This window comes from Magallana gigas, chromosome 2 (genome assembly GCF_963853765.1).
Source record: "Magallana gigas chromosome 2, xbMagGiga1.1, whole genome shotgun sequence".
Classification (NCBI taxonomy): Eukaryota; Metazoa; Mollusca; class Bivalvia; order Ostreida; family Ostreidae; genus Magallana; species Magallana gigas.
Window position 1 is genome coordinate 50,338,885 of NC_088854.1, and position 19,961 is coordinate 50,358,845.

A 19,961-nucleotide genomic window follows, 5' to 3' on the forward strand; every position below is an offset into this window, starting at 1 on the left:
CTGCAAGAATATGACTAAGTTCCAAAGCTGGTATTTTTTCATAAATTATCAAAAATCAAAATTCTTGCAATATGCACATCTCTGATATATGTACAACTGATCTGCAAATCAACAACTTTCTATCTTGAAAACTGTAGGAGGAGTTATCCGTACAATAGGGGAACCCTATATGCAATATTCTGCAAGAAGATGAAGTTCAACAGCTGATATTTTTTTCATATATTACCAAAAATCAAAATTCTTGCAATATGCACACTAGCGATGGGACGATCCACCGATGCACCGGTGCATCGCGGTATTTATTTTGACGATATTTGGATCGATACATTTACCATTAATACAACGATACCTAAGCGAACTTTTTTTATTTTTCAAAAATATCCGAGCTTCATATATCGGCTATTTTTAGTCTGCGCGCCTAATATGAAAGTACAAAGATGGCGGAAAACCTCGTAAAGTTGTCAAAACTGTTAGGAAGCTAAATATGGAGTGTGGAAAACTTTTGGAGTACTTGTTTATGAAAAACTAGTGTACGCGAGACTTAAGTAATTTGTAAATTGTGCAACGCTCATTATGAATATAACAAAATAACTTTGGACATGCGGTAATACATCGGCAGGTTGAATAAATTTTAAACGTTTATTCATGTTTTCATTTAATTGCAATGTATCGTGATATGTATCGTATCGCATCTCATGTATCGTGATATGTACCGAATCGGCTCAGTACAGTATCGTCCCAGCCCTAATGCACACCTCTTATATATGTGCAATTGATCTGCAAAACAACAATTTCCTATCTTGAAAACTGTAGGAGGTGTCCGTACAATAGGGGTACCCTATATGCAATATTCTGCGAGAAAATGACTAAGTTCAACAGCTGGTATTTTTTTCATTAATTATCAGAAATCATAATTCTATCAGTATGCATACCTCTTATATATGTACAATTGATCTGCAAAAGAACAAGTACCTATCTTGAAAACTGTAGGAGGAATTATCTGTACAATAGAGGTACCTTTTTGGCAGCCGCCCTCCCGCCCACCAGCCTTTTTCACCATTTTAATAATTGGATTTTTCCCGGTTAAAAATACTTAGAATGATCATACAATGTTTACCTAATATGATGAAAGACCTGCCTTAAACATGGACATAATCGTGTGAATTGACACTTTTTGTTAAAATGTTGCCTGTATGTATTTAATTCTTTGTTTAACTATAACTGTAATAAGGTTTGCTGTTAAAACAACATTTTTAATTAATGTGTATCATACACATGTATATCAAGACTTCCATAACCATACTAAGACTTCTCCTTTTGCAGACAAGAGCTAACAAATACAGTACAAAGGCCAAGTGAAAATATGTACTTACCAATTAAAGGAATGAACTACATGTAATTCAGATAATAAACCCAACTTCATATAAAAAACTTAAAATCAGGTTATTTTGGCAATATAATGAAGCATCAGCAAGCTGCTCAAAGTCGAAAAACATCATCATGTACACATTTCCAAATATACTCCATACAAAATTGTATTGCATTAAACTGCAGTAAGAAAATAAACGACTAAATTCAGAGTCAAAAAGAATTATCAAAAAACCTGCTGGTACTACATTCATGGTGTTCAAAGATACTTCCTGTCACATGGTTTACTTGGCAATTAGAAAGATACTGTCATTGTGAGGACATTGTGAGGACACAAGATACTGTTACTCTGGGGACATATGTAATACAATCAAACAGATACTGTCATTCTGAGGACATGAGATACTGCTATTCTGGGGACAGTTCACTTAAAATTGTCACTTTTAGCATTTCAAAAACTTTTGTGAGGACACACAAGACATTTTTATTCTGAGAACATCAGATGTAATTTACTTGTCATTTATTGCATAGTTCATGTGCAAATCAGAAGTTTTAGAATCCGGTTGAAAGATTCTATTTATAGTGGTACGGTTTTGTTTTACTGGGTAGTTTTAGATATCATCAGGGAGAGGGGGATGCCAGCTCTCATAAGTTTCCCTGACTTTCCTTTATGAATTTCATAACTTTGCAAATTCCAAGAGGGAAATCTTGACCTGCGCATGTAGATTTGTAGATTATCAACTTAACATACATGTATAGACCACTTCTGCATATGATTTAACTGTGCATTGTTACACCTTCACAATCATCACCATACATATTTTGACTTTATTTAAAAAACAAGAGGCCCATGGGCCACATCGCTCACCTGAGGAACAATAGGTATGATAAAATTAGCTTAATGGAGTCATAATACAATTTATCTGGACAATGTACAATAATACATGTAGATCCTGTATAAATAAAATCCATTTTCCCCCCTGGATATTCTTATGTTTATAATCATTAGTCCCTTTTCTAACAGGATGATGTTATAGTCAAATCATATGTTGAGTATTGCAGTTCTCAAAAAGATCCTTAACAATAGTTTATATATGGGATATATACCTACATCAAACTCTTGTGAGGCAAAAGAATTGTCTTGGGGCCAGTCTTAACAATTATAAAGAATCATCTGGCCGATTAGTTTCTGAGAAGAAGATTTTTAAGATTTTTCAAGATTTACTCTATATATTCCTTTGTTAAACTTTGACCCCCCCCCCATTGTGGCCCCACCCTACCCCTGGGGATCATAATTTTCACAACTTTGAACTAAGGTGGCTCTAAACACCACTTTTTGATGAGGTGGTACGCAAAAAAGGAAATCTGGAAGAATGCAATTCCGGTACTGGCTGATTTGAACTGAGGCAAATTGTATGGGGACCTCTCTAGACTCTTTTGAAAATTTGTTATCTGAATAGATTTAATTTGATTGGAAAATTCATTACTTAACAAGTAATATGGTATGTGACACCTTCACGTTGCGTCGTATTATTTATTGAAATAAACAATAAAATCAAGTATAATTTTTAAAATAGTAGTTTCTATTCCATCACCGACAACTTACAGCGTAGCGCAGTGGGGTAGTGTGTTCACTACAAATCTAGAGGTCATGAGTTCGAATCCCGTTGAGGTCAATAACATTTTTAACTTTCCAAAATTTTATTAAACATATTTTTTTGTTGAATACTGTGAAAGAAAATTCTACACCGGTGAAAGTATTTCAATTATAATATACTTTAATCCACATTGATATCGACAGACGTTCCTTGCCACCTTAAGGGGATAGGAGGGTGGCTATGAATTGCTCTCTAGTTGGGATACATAAATCCTATTAGTGAATTGGGCCCCTTTAATTATCTGACTTAGTTTTGCATTAAAGCGAATATATTCACTTATATAGGCATATAATGAAATATGTATGCATAATTTATTCCAACATCATATTTAGGACACTTTCTTTAACTCAGAAATGAAAAGGCCCCAAGGTGTTTGGGCCTTGTGACTTGAGTAGGATAACTCTTACCTGAGGAAATTTCACACCAACTTAAATTTAAAATATTTTTTGTGTTTATTTGCAATTATTTTCATTCAATTTATTTATGTAATATTTATTAAAATACATTTTCTTATAACATCAAGCAGCTTTTTCAGATGATTTGTCAACAGAGTTAAGAAAATGTGAAAAATATTGTTTTTGGGAAATACTAAAAAAAAATTGCAATAACAACATTTTTTAATGTTAAGAAGTTTTATATTTCATTTAGGTGTCCGAAGGAAATATCCATCATCTGACAAAAAAAATTTTTCTCTCAATTTGTTTATAGTTAAGTTTTTAAAATTATTTTACAAAAACACGAAAAAAACATTAAAAAATTCTTTAAAAATACCTATAGTATTCATATCATCATTTTAATATTTGATAAGTATATGTTTTGTGGTCTTCTATTGAAAATTTGAATAAACTGGGGGTGTACAGAGCCACCTTAAGACAACTGGAGGATGCTTCTACACAAGTTTCAGCTTTCCTGGCTGATTAGTTTCTGAGAAGAAGATTTTTAAATATTTATTCTAAATATTCCTATGTTAAACTTTGACCCCCCCCCCCATTGTGGCCCCACCCTACCCCCAGGGGTCATGATTTGCACAACTTTAAATCTACACTACCTGAGGATGCTTCCACACAAGTTTCAGCTTTCCTGGCTGAATAATTTTTTAGAAGAAGATTTTAAAAGATTTACTCTGTATATTCTTATGTAAAACTTCGTCCCCCCCCCCCCCATTGTGGCCCCACCCTACCCCCAGGGGTCATGATTTTCACAACTTTGAATCTACACTACCATTAGGATGCTTTCACACAAGTTTCAGCTTTCCTGAGAAGGAGATTTTTGAAAATTTCTCGAAAATTTTCATAAATTCCTAATTATCTCCCTTTGCAAAAGGGCATGGATGTTAATTTTCACAACTTTAAATCCCCTTAAGCTAAGGATGCTTTGTGCCAAGTTTGGTTGAAATTGGCCCAGTGGTTTTGGAGAAGATGTTGAAAATGTGAAAAGTTTACAGACAGATGGACAGACGGACAGACAGACGGACAACAAACAAAATGTGATCAGAATAGCTCACTTGAGCTTTCAGCTCAGGTGAGCTAAAAAAATTGTTGTATCTAAGAAAATAATTATAATACATACCGAATTAACTTCTTTAAAAGAAGCAGACATACTTATTAACTTCAATATCCTGTATTTGGCAAAAAAACCAGCATGCTGTAAATTCTTCTATTTCAAAAAAAGCCAAAAAATTAACTCCATTAATGTACAATTCAAGAACATCGAGGTCAAAGTCTGAACAAAAAGAACAAGCCATGGAGAAATCAAAATCATCGTAGAAAGCAAGAAATGCAGATGGAAACTCCATGTTTGAACTAAACACAAGAAGCATGTGTCCCAGACTACAGGCTATACATGGTGTTCAAAGATACTTCCTGTCACATGGTTTACTTGGCAATTAGAAAGATACTGTCATTGTGAGGACATTGTGAGGACACAAGATACTGTTACTCTGGGGACATACGTAATACATTTTTCTTGTCACTGATCATTACAAATCAAACAGATACTGTCATTCTGAGGACATGAGATACTGCTATTCTGGGGACAGTTCACTTAAAATTGTCACTTTTAGCATTTCAAAAACTTTTGTGAGGACACACAAGACATTTTCATTCTGAGAACATCAGATGTAATTTACTTGTCATTTATTGCATAGTTCATGTGCAAATCAGAAGTTTTAGAATCCGGTTGAAAGATTCTATTTATAGTGGTACGGTTTTGTTTTACTGGGTAGTTTTAGATATCATCAGGGAGAGGGGGATGCCAACTCTCTTAACCCTTAGGCTGCTGCATTAATTTTCGCCAAGATGGCCGCCACTGCTGAATTAATTAATCACAATTAATGGTAATTGACCATCGAGTTTTAAAATAATATATCTCAGCAACTATTTATGCTACAGTTACCAAAGTTATATTTAAATGCAAGAGAAAATGTTGAAGATTTCAATGCAATGCTCATTTAACTTGTATTTATCAATCTAGGTACGTTCAAATGTGAAAATCAATTAAAATCAATGCCTTTTATTGTTGCATTCTTCAATTGTCATAATTTAGAGCCCAAATGACTGTAAAAGTTCCTTAGTATATCAATAAGACATACATTCTGAGATTCATGTTTATTCATATCATTTTTAAAACATCGGGTAAACAATTAATAGGTCAAAATAACTGAAAAATAAAGAAATACATCAAACACTTTATCAATGTTTTTTAATGTTGGTCTGATTCACATTCTCGGACTGCACACGTCTCTCGGTAAAGAAGTTGATCAATTAAACAAGAATTTCCATAAACATATCATTAAAAAATAATTTAGAAACGATAAAGGTTCGTAATCCTCCATTTTAGCGTTTAATTTTTCCTCTCTGGTGAATGGGATATTCCATGGCGGTGGATCAACACGCGACCAGCCTACCTCGAGATCGGCATCAAATTCTTGGTCATTTCTTGGCACAAAGTCCATCAAAGACACATAAATCAATAATTCAACATCTTTTAAGTTATGTACAGCAGGATTAATTCCATCAAAAGTTTTACGTCTTTGCTATAACGGTGGAAAAAGTTCAAAACTTTTGTCTCGTCGCTTCATTCTACGTTCGCCATTTTGGCTACAAATTCAAAACATTTCTCGGAAGTTTACCGCTCTATAGCCTTTATTTTAAACTCTGGAATACTCTAGAAACCTTCCGAAAACATCAATTGACCAATCAAATTTCATTCCTAACAATAGCCATCGTGTTTTTGTTCAAAGCGAGGCTTGGGGAAACCTTAGATAACTCGCTCTCGGAAAAACAACAATAGTCGCGCGTAGCAGTGGCGGACCTCAAATTTCGGCGCGACAATAGTCGTGCGTAGCAGCCTAAGGGTTAAGTTTCCCTGACTTTCCTTTATGAATTTCATAACTTTGCAAATTCCAAGAGGGAAATCTTGACCTGCGCATGTAGATTTGTAGATTATCAACTTAACATACATGTATAGACCACTTCTGCATATGATTTAACTGTGCATTGTTACACCTTCACAATCATCACCATACATATTTTGACTATATTTAGAAAAAAAAAGGTAGTTTCTAAAAAAATAATTATAATACATACCGAATTAACTTCTTTAAAGCAAGAAATGCAGATGGAAACTCCATGTTTGAACTAAACACAAGAAGCATGTGTCCCAGACTATATATAGTGAATCAGCTGTCCACTAGCGCGGCATATCCTCGGCCCATGTTATGTAAATGTACTTTCAACGTGGAGGGTTTAAAATGCTTGAAGTTTGATAACTGATTCTATTTTCCAACAATAACACTATTTTATGACATAAACAAGATCACAAAGAACGCTTTTTTTCGATCATAAAGAACGCTTTTTTTCAATGACAGTCATATTATCTATTTTTTTTTTAAATTACGAGACCAAAACAGCATTACGTTGTAAGTAAAGGTATAATTTTTCTTCATTTACTCTGTAATATTGTTATTAAAATTGGAATTATTTTTGTTTGCAGTTACATAAAGAAGCCCATGTGTGCATTACAAAAAATGGTCAAATCTTGTGTATTGGATAACGGTAGACCGCTTGCGTGTCAAGCTGCTACCAATTTCCTTGGCCGCGGGCAAGGGATTGGATACGTATAATTGTTTACATACACAGTTCGGAATACAGCTATATTTTAAATGGGACTCAAATGCATTGCATAGAAGCGGTTCTTTTATCCATGTTTTTTCCTAGAAAAGAATTAAACTGTTTAAAAACTTTCCGTATGTAAGCTGGTACACTGTCTAATGTATTAGGTAAAGGTATAATCTTTTTTTTTTGTATTATTTACTATTTAAATTCTTAAAATCGCAATTTTTGTGTTCGCAGCAACATAAATAAACCCATGTGTGCACTACAGCAAGATGCAAATCTTGTGTATTGGATAACAGCAGATAGCTCACTAGTGCAGCCACGACCTATTTCCTTGGCTGTGGACAAGGGATCGGATATGTAATTGTTCACATACACAGCTCCGAATCCAGCTAGATTTTAAATGCGACTCAAATGCATTGCATAGAAGCAGTTTTTTTATCCATAATGTGTCTCACTAGAAAATAACTAAAATGTTTAGACACTTTCCGTATGTAAACTGGTACCCTTTATGTCAGTTATACGCACAAATATCCCGCTTATTTGCCAAATAGAACACAATAACATGGTAACAAGTATAGCTTTTTACACTCATATGATGCAATATCCGAACAAAATGTTACTGTTACAACATTAATAAGATCATAATGAACAACTTTTGCAGCAACAGCCATATCGAAATCTTAACAACTTTTGAGTTACAAAGTGAAAACTTTCAAGGGTTCTAGGTCCCTAATTTGAGGGGCAAGCCACTTTCTCTTGATTTCAAACATAAGATTTTGGAAATTAAAATCTTATTTTTTTCTTCTACATGTTTTAACAAAATATTTGCGAGAAAAGAGATAAACTAAGAAAACCAAGCAAAATTACGCTTTTTTAATCTCAATTTTCGAGCCCTACCAAGCTCCGGCGTTTCTTGTGCTAGGCAAACAGGAATGCTTTTGTTCAGATAAACGATCTTTTGTCTATCATCCCTGAAATTTTGAAATCAATATTATTTGTAGTTTATGAGAACACTCTTGGACAAACCAACCCCTTAAAATCCTAAAAATGCCAATATCTCCAGAAGGGAAATGATGTCATCAACCAAAATTATTTCCGATAAGGTTCAGAACATAGTTAGTAAAATATGAAAATTTCGTGCAAATCGGTCAAGCCATTTCTGAGATATCGTGTGCACAAAAAGTGTTAAGAAAAAAACGCAAGCTACTTACATACAAAAACTCCGATAAAATTCCTTAAATACACTCCATACTGAACTTTTATTCTGCAACCACATTGACTTCTGACAGGGCCAGCCATTTTGACGTCTTCAAGAAAGACCGATTCTGATTGGACCATCAGGAATATTAACCAATGAAACTGAGTTTAACATTAGATATCACAATGGCCGGTCTGGTCAGAAGTTGATGTGGCTGCAGAATAAAAGTTCAGTTTGGAGAGTATTTAAGGAATTTTATCGGAATTTAAGGTATAAGTAGCATACGCTTGATGTGAGATTTTAAAAGATTAGTGCAAATGTTTCTCGACTTTTTGCAACACTGCTGTTGTCATAGTCAAAATCCCATTGTGAGCCCTGGACCGGTAAAGGTCCGAGTAAAAATAAACTGACGACTTCGAGAGAATAATGATGTATATCTCCGCTATTTTAAGACCCATCAACTTGAAATTCGGCATAAGTGTATATCAGACACTTTTCTGAAAAATACATGCATATTGCGAGTGTTTTAAAAATTAATTGATTTATTAGGCTTTTGAAGCGAGCTGGTAGTTTTTTATCTGGGTCAGAGTTCGACCCCTTTATTTATGGTTACATTGAAATTAATATTATAACGGGCTTGGCCCCTGTGACTTTTATTTATTAGCAGCTGTATTGTGATACATGGTGTATTGCATAAGTGTATCATGATACTTGGGCCTAATGAGCAGGTCTATAAAAATGCGCCAATCAGAATCTAGCTTTGTTGCAAATCGCTATTGTAATACACACCCATTAGAAAGTGTCGTCAATGCTATATCAGCCGTAGTGAATACTTTCAAGCGAGATTTGCTATACATGCCTTTCAGTCTTTATTAAAATATACAATGCTTATTTCAAGTTAATCTTTTCTATCCAAGTTCAAAACATACCAGATGCCTTGTTCTTCCTTTTCCGTGTCATGTTGTCTGCAACAAAATTTAAATTATCTGTTAAATGTTATTAAATACAAAACTAACTTTATTGATAACATATATACATATATATAATAATACATCCCTATGTAAAAATTTGACCCTCGCCCCATTGTGGCTCCAACGTATCCCTAGGAATCATGATTTCAACAAACTTGAATCTACCCGAGGATGCTTCCACATGGATAACAGCTTTTCTTGCAAATCAGTTTTTGAGTAGAAGATTTTTCTCTATATATTCCTATGTAAAAATTTGACCCTCGCCCCGTTGTGGCCCTACCGTACCCTTAAGGATCATGATTTGAACACTTTGAATCTACACTACCTGAGGATGCTTCCATACAAGTTTCAGCTTTTCTTGCCAAATGGTTTTTGAGAAGAAGATTTTTGAAAAATACAAACAATTTTCAATGTTATTCATAATCTATAGTTTTTTACTCTCGATACCTCGAAGTCACCATGTATCTCTAAGCGCTATACCTATAATTAACACCTACTTGGTCATTTAAATTGCTCCAGGCGTTAGACGCGGGACCCGTGTCACGGGTTGTTTATTTAGGCGACACTTGTCCTGCAATGTGATAATTGTTTGATGATTACCCATACCGATACCTAATCTATAATCAACACCAACCGTTTTACGATAATTTGAAGACGCAATGAAAATGAGAAATTAATTGAGACGAAACGATGATATTGAGCCATAGTCAAATTTTAAAATTATAAAACTGTAAAAATTATGTTAAGCGGCATCATTGTCATTATAATGATTATTGCTGAACAAGTTCTTACAGCTGGTGATGGACCCGTACAGTGGGAACAATTGGTGGTACTCAGTTATCACATTTATGACATGTCGATCGTCTCGCAGTACAGTAGTACTGAGCAATCTGGTCTTAATATGATGCATAAAATAAATAATTATTATGAATTTATTTAATAGTTGTTTTATTCAGTTTTAAGAAAAAACATTCATTTCTGTATATTTTACTGAAAAGAAAACGTTGTTTAAGCACGTGCGAAAGGTTAGCACTAAATAAATGGCTGAATCATAGCATCCGGTAAGACTAATTTTAAAACCCGTCGGTCAACCTGGAAAATTCCGAACTCTTGAAAACTCGAATTCTTGAAACATCGAAGTTTTTCCTCGGTCCCATGGACTTCGAGCTATCGAGAGTTACCTGTAGTAAATAAAACAAGAGGCCCATGGGCCACAAATTGCTCACCTGAACAATAGTCCTTGTATCATTTTATTTCGAAAGGGTTTATTATGAAGTGCACTCTGAATAAATATTGTAAAACTCATATATTTCAAGATTTTGCCATATATTAAACAATACATAAAAAGAAGAAACAATTTTATCTTTGGCATGTTTTTATTCATAGTTATTTTACACATCAAATGAGACTGAATTTTAAGCTCTAAAATACCCATTTGCTGTAAAAGAAAATCCCATTTCACTGAAAAAATTGAAAAATCTTCGTCAAATAATTAAAATATGATATTGGCATCTGTTTTGTATTTCAATCATTAAAAGCTTCTTTATCGATTCATCAAATAAAAATATTGCAGGTGTGATGAGGACATTAGGCATGTTAGATTTTGCATTCTCATCGATCATCTGTCTTATAGACTAAACTAAAAAAACATGGAAAGTCTATATATAGTTGATAAAGTCTATCAATGATTCCTACTTTTTTTTCCATAACCATTTTTTATCTTTTGTTCCTTTATCTTTCCTAACTGTGTGTTTGTGAATCAAAACTTCGTAAAAACTAAGATCCACACCTTTTTGAAGTTGTTTGAATTTATGATCTTTGATCCCGATCACTTGGATCCCAATATGTGAGTAATTGATGTCGGGATCGAAATTCCAAAATAACAAAAACTAGTCGATAAACATACACATGTATTTCCAGATAATTTAACTATGATAAACTTATCATGGAAATTTCTTTTTTCTTTTTTTTTGAATACTTCTTTTAATAAAGATGATTTAAACAATTTAGAATCTGCACTATCTTAGAATGATTGCATAGTAATCTCATAAACTGTATCATTGTAATTCTTAAAAAGAAGAGTTTAAAAACATTTTCCCATTATATAAGTCTATGTTAAACTTTGAACATATTTTGGAGCCGTACGTAGTATTAGTCCTGGGATCATGGTTTTCACAATTTAGAATCTACACTATCTTAGGGTACTTGTATAGAAATCTCACTAATTTTAGCACTGCAGTCCTTGAGAATACATTTTTAAAAACATTTCCCCCCATGTATTTCTATGTTAAATTTCTCTTTTTTAATCAACTTTGAACCCCTCTTGTGACCCCAGTATTGACACGGGGATCGCAATTTTTACAATTTAGAATCTTCACCATATATACAAGCTTTTGTGTAAATATTGGCATATCTGGTGCAGTGGTTCTTAAGAAGAAGATTTTTTAAGACACCCACCCAATTTTCGCAGTTTCGCAATTATCTCCCTTTTAAATAGGGTTGTACCCTTTATTTTAACAATTTAGAATCCCCTTCCCATAAGGATGCTTTGTACCAAGTTTGGTTAAATTTGGCTCAGTGGTTCTAGAGATGAAGTAAAAAATGTGAAAAGTTTACAGACGGACGGACAGACAGACGACGGACAACAGGTGATCAGAAAAGCTCACTTGAACCTTCGGTTCAGGTGAGCTAAAAAGGTTAAAATCAAATTTGGAAAAGAAAACCAAATCTATATCATGTGAAATTTTTATACTTTATTTCATATATTAAATTTTTGAACATCTTATAAGCAAAATTCTGTGCATGTTACTGAGATCTTGCATATTTACGGGTATTAGTAAAACCCTGTGACATAATTACAGCTGTTAACAAGTTTTAAATTATTTCATGATAATCTAAGCATTTACTTGGAAGGCTTATTATTATTTATTACAAGATATCAACCAATGCTACTATTATCACAATAATTTATAACCACGGGCATTGTTTATAAATTTCTGAGCACTTTTAAATGCATCACTCATAATGCCGTGCTATATAACTGACCCAAAACTCTGCTAGCAGTAGTTGGGCTTGTTATTCATCACAGGGGTTAAGTCCAACTGTGAGAAGCTTTTATTTTTATAAAAATAATCATCAGTGTCTTCCCCATTACATGATCATTTGTGATCATTGGAGATATAATTAAGCAAACTTTAATCAATTACGGCAAATGTACTGACCAAGTAGCAAACAGCTAGCTCAAATCTTGCGAGTTGTAAATAATTAATGCATTTGGGAATTTTTATCCTAAAATTGGGAAAATCTGTGGCATTTTGCCATTGCTAATGGGTCTGATATACGGTTCAAATTTGAGGGGAGTGACACCCCTGAAAAGTGATCATAAATTCAGCTAAGGTGAGCTAAACAAGAGGCCCATGGGCCACATCGCTCACCTGAGGAACAATAGGTATGATAAAATCAGCTCAATGGAATCATAATACAAACTATCTGGACAATTTACAATACATGTAGATCCTGTATAAATAAAATCCATTTTCCCCTGGATTTTCTTATGTTTATAATCATTAGTCCCTTTTCTAACAGGATGATTTTATAGTCATACAACATGTTGAGTATTGCAGTTCTCAAAAAGATCCTTAACAATAGTTTATATATGGGATATAAACCTACATCAAACTCTGAACATTCTTGTGAGGCCAAAGAATTGTCCTGGGGCCAAAGTCTTAACAATTAAAAAGAATCATTTGGCTGATTAGTTTCTTAAAAGAAGATTTTTAAAGATTTACCCTATATATTCCTTTGTTAAACTTTGACTCCCCATTGTGGCCCCACCCTACCCCTGGGGATCATAATTTTCACAACTTTGAATCTACACTACCTGAGGATGCTTTCATACAAGTTTCAGCTTTCCTGGCTGATTAGTTTCTGAGAAGAAGATTTTTAAAGATTTACTCTATATATTCATATGTTAAACTTCGACCCCCCATTGTGGCCCCACCCTACCCCCAGGGGTCATGATTTTCACAACTTTGTATCTACACTACCTGACGATGCTTCCACACAAGTTTCAGCTTTCCTGGCTGATTAGTTTCTGAGAAGAAGATTTTTAAAGATTTACTCTGTATATTCCTATGTAAAATTTTGACCCCCCCCATTGTAGCCCCACCCTACCCCCGGGGATCATGATTTTCGCAACTTTGTATCTACACTACCTGAGGATGCCTTCACACAAGTTTCAGCTTTCCTGGCTGATTAGTTTCTGAGAAGAAGATTTTTAAAGATTTACTCTATATATTCATATGTTAAACTTCGACCCCCCATTGTGGCCCCACCCTACCCCCAGGGGTCATGATTTTCACAACTTTGGATCTACACTACCTGAGGATGCCTCCAGACAAGTTTCAGCTTTCCTGGTTTAATGGTTCATGAGAAGAAGATTTTTAAAGATTTACTCTGTATATTCCTATGTAAGTTTACAGACAGATGGACGACAGACAAAATGTGATCAGAATAGCTCACTTGAGCTTTCAGCTCAGGTGAGCTAAAAAGAATGAAAACTTATCCTTTTGATAAAAAATTATGCATGGAAATGATAATCAGGGCCTGGGAAGGGGCCGCGCCACGTGCCATATGCGCATACCGCCGAATAATGGCGCAATGCACACATGGTGTGCTGCGCAAAGCGGCGCGCCACGCAATCATATAGTAAAATGCGTTCTTAACCAAGCAGAGAAATTCTTTGGTACCCAAAATATCTGATTGGCTTCTTAGAGTTCGGTTAAACAAAGAAGAAAACCTGGATTATAGTGATGTTTTTCCAAAAAAGAGGAATTCTTTGAAAAAAGCATATTATCTCTGTCCAGTGACAAACATCCAAACACATTTTTATTTTGGATTTAATTACATAAATTTTAATGTCAAAGATGCATGTGATGACTGTATTATCGTAATCTGATAATATTTCCAGTTATGCATGACAGTTAATTTAAAAAATGGCCCACCCAATTGTATTTTTTCTCGGGCCCCATAAATTTCAAAATGGCCTCAACATTTTATGAAGCATGGGGCCATTGGCCCAACCAGTTGTTTGTCCTTCCCAGGCACTGGATAATTTTTTAGTTTTTATGCAATTTTTTTGCCACTGACTGCCAGTTATCAACCAAAATTTTGATCTATAATTTAATGAATATAAAAACAGTACAATGTACACTATAAGTATCTGATAGTATATATATCATATCAAAACCTTCAAATAAATAGTTACCATATGCCAGCAGTGTTTTTTGGGGGCCTGATTTGGGGCCAAAATTCGGCCCCACTCCCAATCATATATATATGTTATAAGTTTAGAGCTAAACAAATTATATGAAACAAGCATTCTGAGAGTATTGCATAAGCAATACACGTCCCCTACCGGTTTGTGGAAATTTCTGTTATGCAGAATATCGAACCTGAACATTAAAAAATTGGAAAAATTTCTTGAAAAAATGTCAACCAGATGCTACAAAAGTGTAAACTTGATCTGTAGTTTGACATTTTGAAGCTGTTCAGCAAATTTCATATTATTACTCAAACGCATATAGAAAAAGTGTGGAAAACTGTAGTAGGACAGACAGATGGACGGTTGGACGGACAGGCAGACGCAGAGGAAAGCTATAGTCCCCTCCGGTGAAAACCGGTAGGGGACTAATAATGCAAGGTACTAGATCTGATGGGTAAATTGTTTACCACACAGCCTCCATAAAAAAAACACTCAATTCTGCCTTTCTCTCTCTCTCTCTCTGTCTGTCTGGGATCGCCCTTACCTGCCCAGTTGTCCCCCGGCCACTGAGAAATAGTAGTTATAATCCAGACGTAACAGGAGCTGAGCCAGGTGGGGGCTGGCGTTGTGGCTCCATACACTGGACAGCACAGTAAACAACAGATTGGACTGCCTCTGGAAGTTCTGAAAACAAAAGTTTCCTAATATTTTCCCAATTTCAGATAAATAATTTCAAGAACTCTAAAAAAAAAAGAAGCATTGTGCTTTAATTAGTATTTCAATAAATGTTAGAAATCATTTCAAGTTTCCGTCTAAACCAATTACTGTATACAGTGTTATTTTTGCCCCATGTATTTTTCGCCCTTCAACACTTGCAAACAATTTTGCCCCATCTTAAATTCGCTACCTTCATATCCTGAATGAATCACCAAAGAAAGCATTTCATTGTTTAAATGAATAGAGTAACTAACAATAGGAGAGAGTGTTCTAGAGTCTTTCTTTGTTCAATATGAATGGGTTGAATAAAAATTTACAATATACACCTGAATAACCACAAGACCTAATTTCAGACCACAGCTGCGTTCAAGATCGTAGCTGCTACGTAGGGCTATGTAGTTGAACGATATTCGTAGCCTAACTATTTTAGGCTAAGCATCAAATTCAAGATGGCCACCTTATTTACCACTTTGAAACAAACAAGAAATCTATTTATTTAGTGATCATTTGTTCATCCTTTTAGCTTTAATGAATTTTAACATGTACATTTCCACTTGAAATTAACGAATTATGACGATGTATATAGTCTTTAGTTTATTATTTCTAACTTCAAATCTGAGTCCTAGTGGCTAACTTTGCAGTCCTTTCAATAGACCTACATATCTACGACCTAGCGGCTAGGCTAGCTGCTATGATCTTGAACGCAGCCCTGATGTGATACTTTGCTGACGAATTGAATAGTGAATACCCTATTCACCCCTTCGAATGTTATTGTCATTTAAATTTTAGACCACGTAGTGTTATTTGACCCTTTCAGTTTCGCAGTTAAAATCGTGCCTCGTGTTTATAGTGTATTTTATAGAATGTATAGGTACTTGTGTTCAAATACAAAATCCAGACGTTTATTGATTTTAAACTTTATGTTCATAAATTGATGGATAAAATGAGTTCGAGAAATAAATGTGACAATAGAACAAATAGGTTTTTTCTGCTGTTGCAACAATTAACATGTTTAGTAGCGATCCCCCTTAGGATAAATTTTCGATCCGCGCCTGACTTAGTAATAGCATCAATAGTAAAATAGACTATACCATTTTATACAGAATGTTCCTTGAAAATGGCTCGATATACTAAGTTTTTATACAAAGCAGACACCTATTCTTTTTTTTTCAAAAGCATGGAATTGCACACCACAAGCATCAATAGCTATGATTTTATTAAGCAACCCAATGTTTATATTTTCAACTACGTGCAGGGTTGGCCGGGAAATACCAGTGCTGGGAATTACCGGTGGTAAATACCGGTATTTCCCGTCCCGGTAAATACTACTGTTTTCCACTAAACTGGGAAATACTGGGAAATACAAATTTATAATCTTTATTTCTTTAGTTTGTTCAAAGTAAAACTTATGTTTAGGATAAAAGATATTAACCCAAACAAAAACTTTTCTTGAGAAATCATATTAAAATCACTTAAAAATCGTATCAAACTCACAAATTCATGATTTTGTTCTATGATTTAGACATGATCCATTAAATAAATCATACCCAAATCATAGGTGACAAATAAGAAAGTATGATCCTGACGTGGTTTGTTTCTTGGTTTTGAGTCTGCTATGATTTTCTTGTGATTCTGGTATGTCCTATTATCTTAGAAGGCAACAGAGGATGCGTTTGAAATGATTCGTTAATTGCAAGATAAACTGACCACTAAGAATTAAGATTTCTGCATAACAGGAAGTTGAGTTGCAAATTTTGAATGTTCATCTTGGAGCCTAAATGTGATGTACATGTCAGGAAAATTTGTTATTGTTGGGCATCTTGCTCTATCTTGGCATATTTATAAAGTGAATTTATGGAAGTTTTTTGGGGGAATATATTCTTATTCACTTAAGGTAAATAAAATTTTATAAAGACTACTAATTTACAATATACACTATCAAGTGATTTATTGAGTGAAGCAAGCAACTAATGCATGGATGTACATGTACATTAGTTCAGACCGGGAGCTACAGACCTGGGCAGCTAGGTTTTGAAATGCATACGTAATATTTCAATTTGTACAATTCATGTAATAATTGCTAGAAGAGTTTGAAATAACAGTATAATTATCATCTAAATCATGGAAGACTTTGATCCTGTGTTCTAATTCAGATTATATTGGCTTAACGATACAGTTCATGTGACATATATGTATACTATCTTTTATATTTGGTAATTGACAATGTATTTCAAATATTAAAAGTATATAATTGTCTGTTGCAAATTATAAATTAAGTGGTCATTTTTTTCTTTAAGAAATTATTATTCAATTGTCATTTAACAGGTCATATAAGGATCATGGTTTTGATACGAGTTGTTTAAAAGTTACAACAGATCATACCAGGACCATGGTTTTGATATGGGTTGTTAGTTACAACAGATCATACCAGGACCATGGTTTTCTTGCAATTTGTTAAGTTTTACAGATCACCCGAGAATCATGATCCATTTGCTCATTTGCATGTGAAATTTTCCTATACCGAAATCATCTCAAAACCATGATTTACACACAAGCCATTGATATGATCCCGTAGGCTATTTTTTCTGTTTGGGAACAATTAGCATCAAAAACCAATTTATCATATTTTCCCATTTCACTGTCACTTTATGAATATTAAATTCACCAGATATCACCTATTCAAAAAGACTTCTATAAGGCCAAAAAAAAAATATGTGTGTTTCCGGTTTCCCGACCGACCCTACTTTTTATGCTCCGACCCTATGTTACTCGGTTGCGATGAAATTATCAAATTTTACTTATCTTTTTGAAGCCAGGAGAATACTAACATCAAATAAATTGGTCAATGCATTATTTACGAACAGAAAAGAAAAAAATGCATAAAATCTAAAGAACACACCACGAAAGGAAAACTACATGTCGGCCACGAGGTTCAGGTGTGCAATCCGGTGTAACGAAATCGAAGGGTTTATATACCAGGTATCTGTGTGACGGTGCCTATTTACGAGCGGTGTTCAGCTTTAATTAAGACCATGCATAAATGAGTGGAAACGTTTTGTTGGTTGTTTATTTCTGTTTTACCAAACACGACCAATGAAATTTGATGTTTTAAAACAAATGTATTTAAAGACGATTAGGTAAGTCTTACATAGTAAATTTCTAGCGGACATCGCTAAAACTTTTATTACCAATGAGAGAAATTTGAATGCACACTTCGGCGCTTAGAGTAATTGATTTAATGCGCCATTTTTTTCTTAAATACAACTATGGTGCATGGCACAGGTCCTTCCCAATCACTGGACTAAAATATGATATGAAAAATGACCAGAACTTACGTATTTTGAGAATATTATCTGAACACTTATACTTCCGCTCAAAATTTCACAGGAACTGTACATATAGAATATCACACTGTTGTTTTGATCTCGGCCCTGGTATCAGCCCGAGCGGTTGGTATCGGCCCAAGCCCGAAGGGCGCTGGCCGATACCATCCGAGGGCTGATACGAGGGACAAGATCAAAACAACAGTGTGATGTTGTTTATATCATATATCTAAAATCAAAGACTTTTATTCAAATTCAAATTCCAAATAAGGAATATAATTCATCATGAAGAAGCTATAGATTTTTTTCGGATTTACAAAACTTGTTCCTTTTTATATGTGTTAAGAACTGTAAGAGTTGTCGGACTTTGTTGACAAACAATCGTCATTTGAAATACAGTAGAAGGGTGTCTGTCGTCTGAAATGAAGCACTATCTTCTAGAATTCAAAATTATCGAGAGAGAAACTTCCATCCTACGCATCTTCGCAATGAGTCAAATATTATTTCACTGGAATTTCGTAAGTTTTCTGTCAGATTCCATTCTTAAAAATCCATACTGTTATAGCAAGTTGTTTGAAAACTTTCATAAGCGCGTCCATTACTTTAACCACTTAATTCTTACAGTCTAATCTCCGGTTTTCTTAGATTAAGTCTCGTTCCACCCTTCTCTATATCCTCCATAATTTTTAAAATGTTGATTGATATTAAATAAAGCCTGCTATTGTTCTAAATACACAACCGTTGTGTAGGTTACCTCCCCTTACTTGGATACATATCACTCTTTGGCGCTCTTTTTGAATTATTATTTTTCAATTTTCTGCAATAAATAAAAATATTCAGACGTGTAAGGTGATGCTTTGTATTAGTTATTTGTTATTCTATCGTTATTTTACAAACTAGTCTTAATTTAAAGAAGAGATATTTGGAAATTAGCGATTTTAAATTTGAGGGCAATACACCCCCTTAACGACGGGCTGAGACAGAGAAATATCAGCCCCGAGGGCGATACAGCCCTGGCTTCCGGTTGCTGTCTCACCTAGTCCAAAACACGTGTATCAGGGCTGATACACTACTAGGTATATGATATAATTAAATCTCAGGGAAGTCTGGTGAACTTTCATCAGCTGTTCATTCGAGCACCTCTGGATTTATTCCATACTAAGCAACGATAAAGAAAATATTCCGAACATATTTGCAGGGATGCTATTGAGCAATCCAACAAGCTATTGAAAACTCTACTGGTATTCTGTAATTCGCTGTAACGGCTTATTGATAGAAATTCAGAGGCCTGTAAATAAATTTGGCACACAAGGATACTGTAGTAGGCCTATTCCTTTCGTGGTCG

General features: G+C 34.4%; 2 protein-coding genes across 4 annotated transcripts in view; one reads left to right on the top strand and one right to left on the bottom strand.

Annotated features, from left to right (window-relative positions):
- The window catches only part of LOC105321966 (coiled-coil domain-containing protein 134), a 131,591-nt gene that overhangs the window by 104,386 nt on the left and 7,244 nt on the right, over positions 1 to 19,961 (top strand). The window lies entirely within an intron of this gene.
- Positions 1 to 19,961, bottom strand: part of LOC136273104 (gamma-tubulin complex component 4-like) — a 40,326-nt gene that overhangs the window by 17,086 nt on the left and 3,279 nt on the right. For all 3 annotated transcript variants that reach the window (XM_066077006.1, XM_066077007.1, XM_066077005.1), the window contains exons 2-3: positions 15,121 to 15,260; positions 9,272 to 9,307 (exon numbers count right to left, since the gene is read on the bottom strand). Coding sequence is in view for 1 of the 3 variants with exons in the window: in XM_066077007.1 (XP_065933079.1) it covers positions 9,272 to 9,307; positions 15,121 to 15,260 (176 nt within the window). In the remaining 2 variants the exon portion in view is untranslated. The remainder of the gene's footprint in view (positions 1 to 9,271; positions 9,308 to 15,120; positions 15,261 to 19,961) is intronic.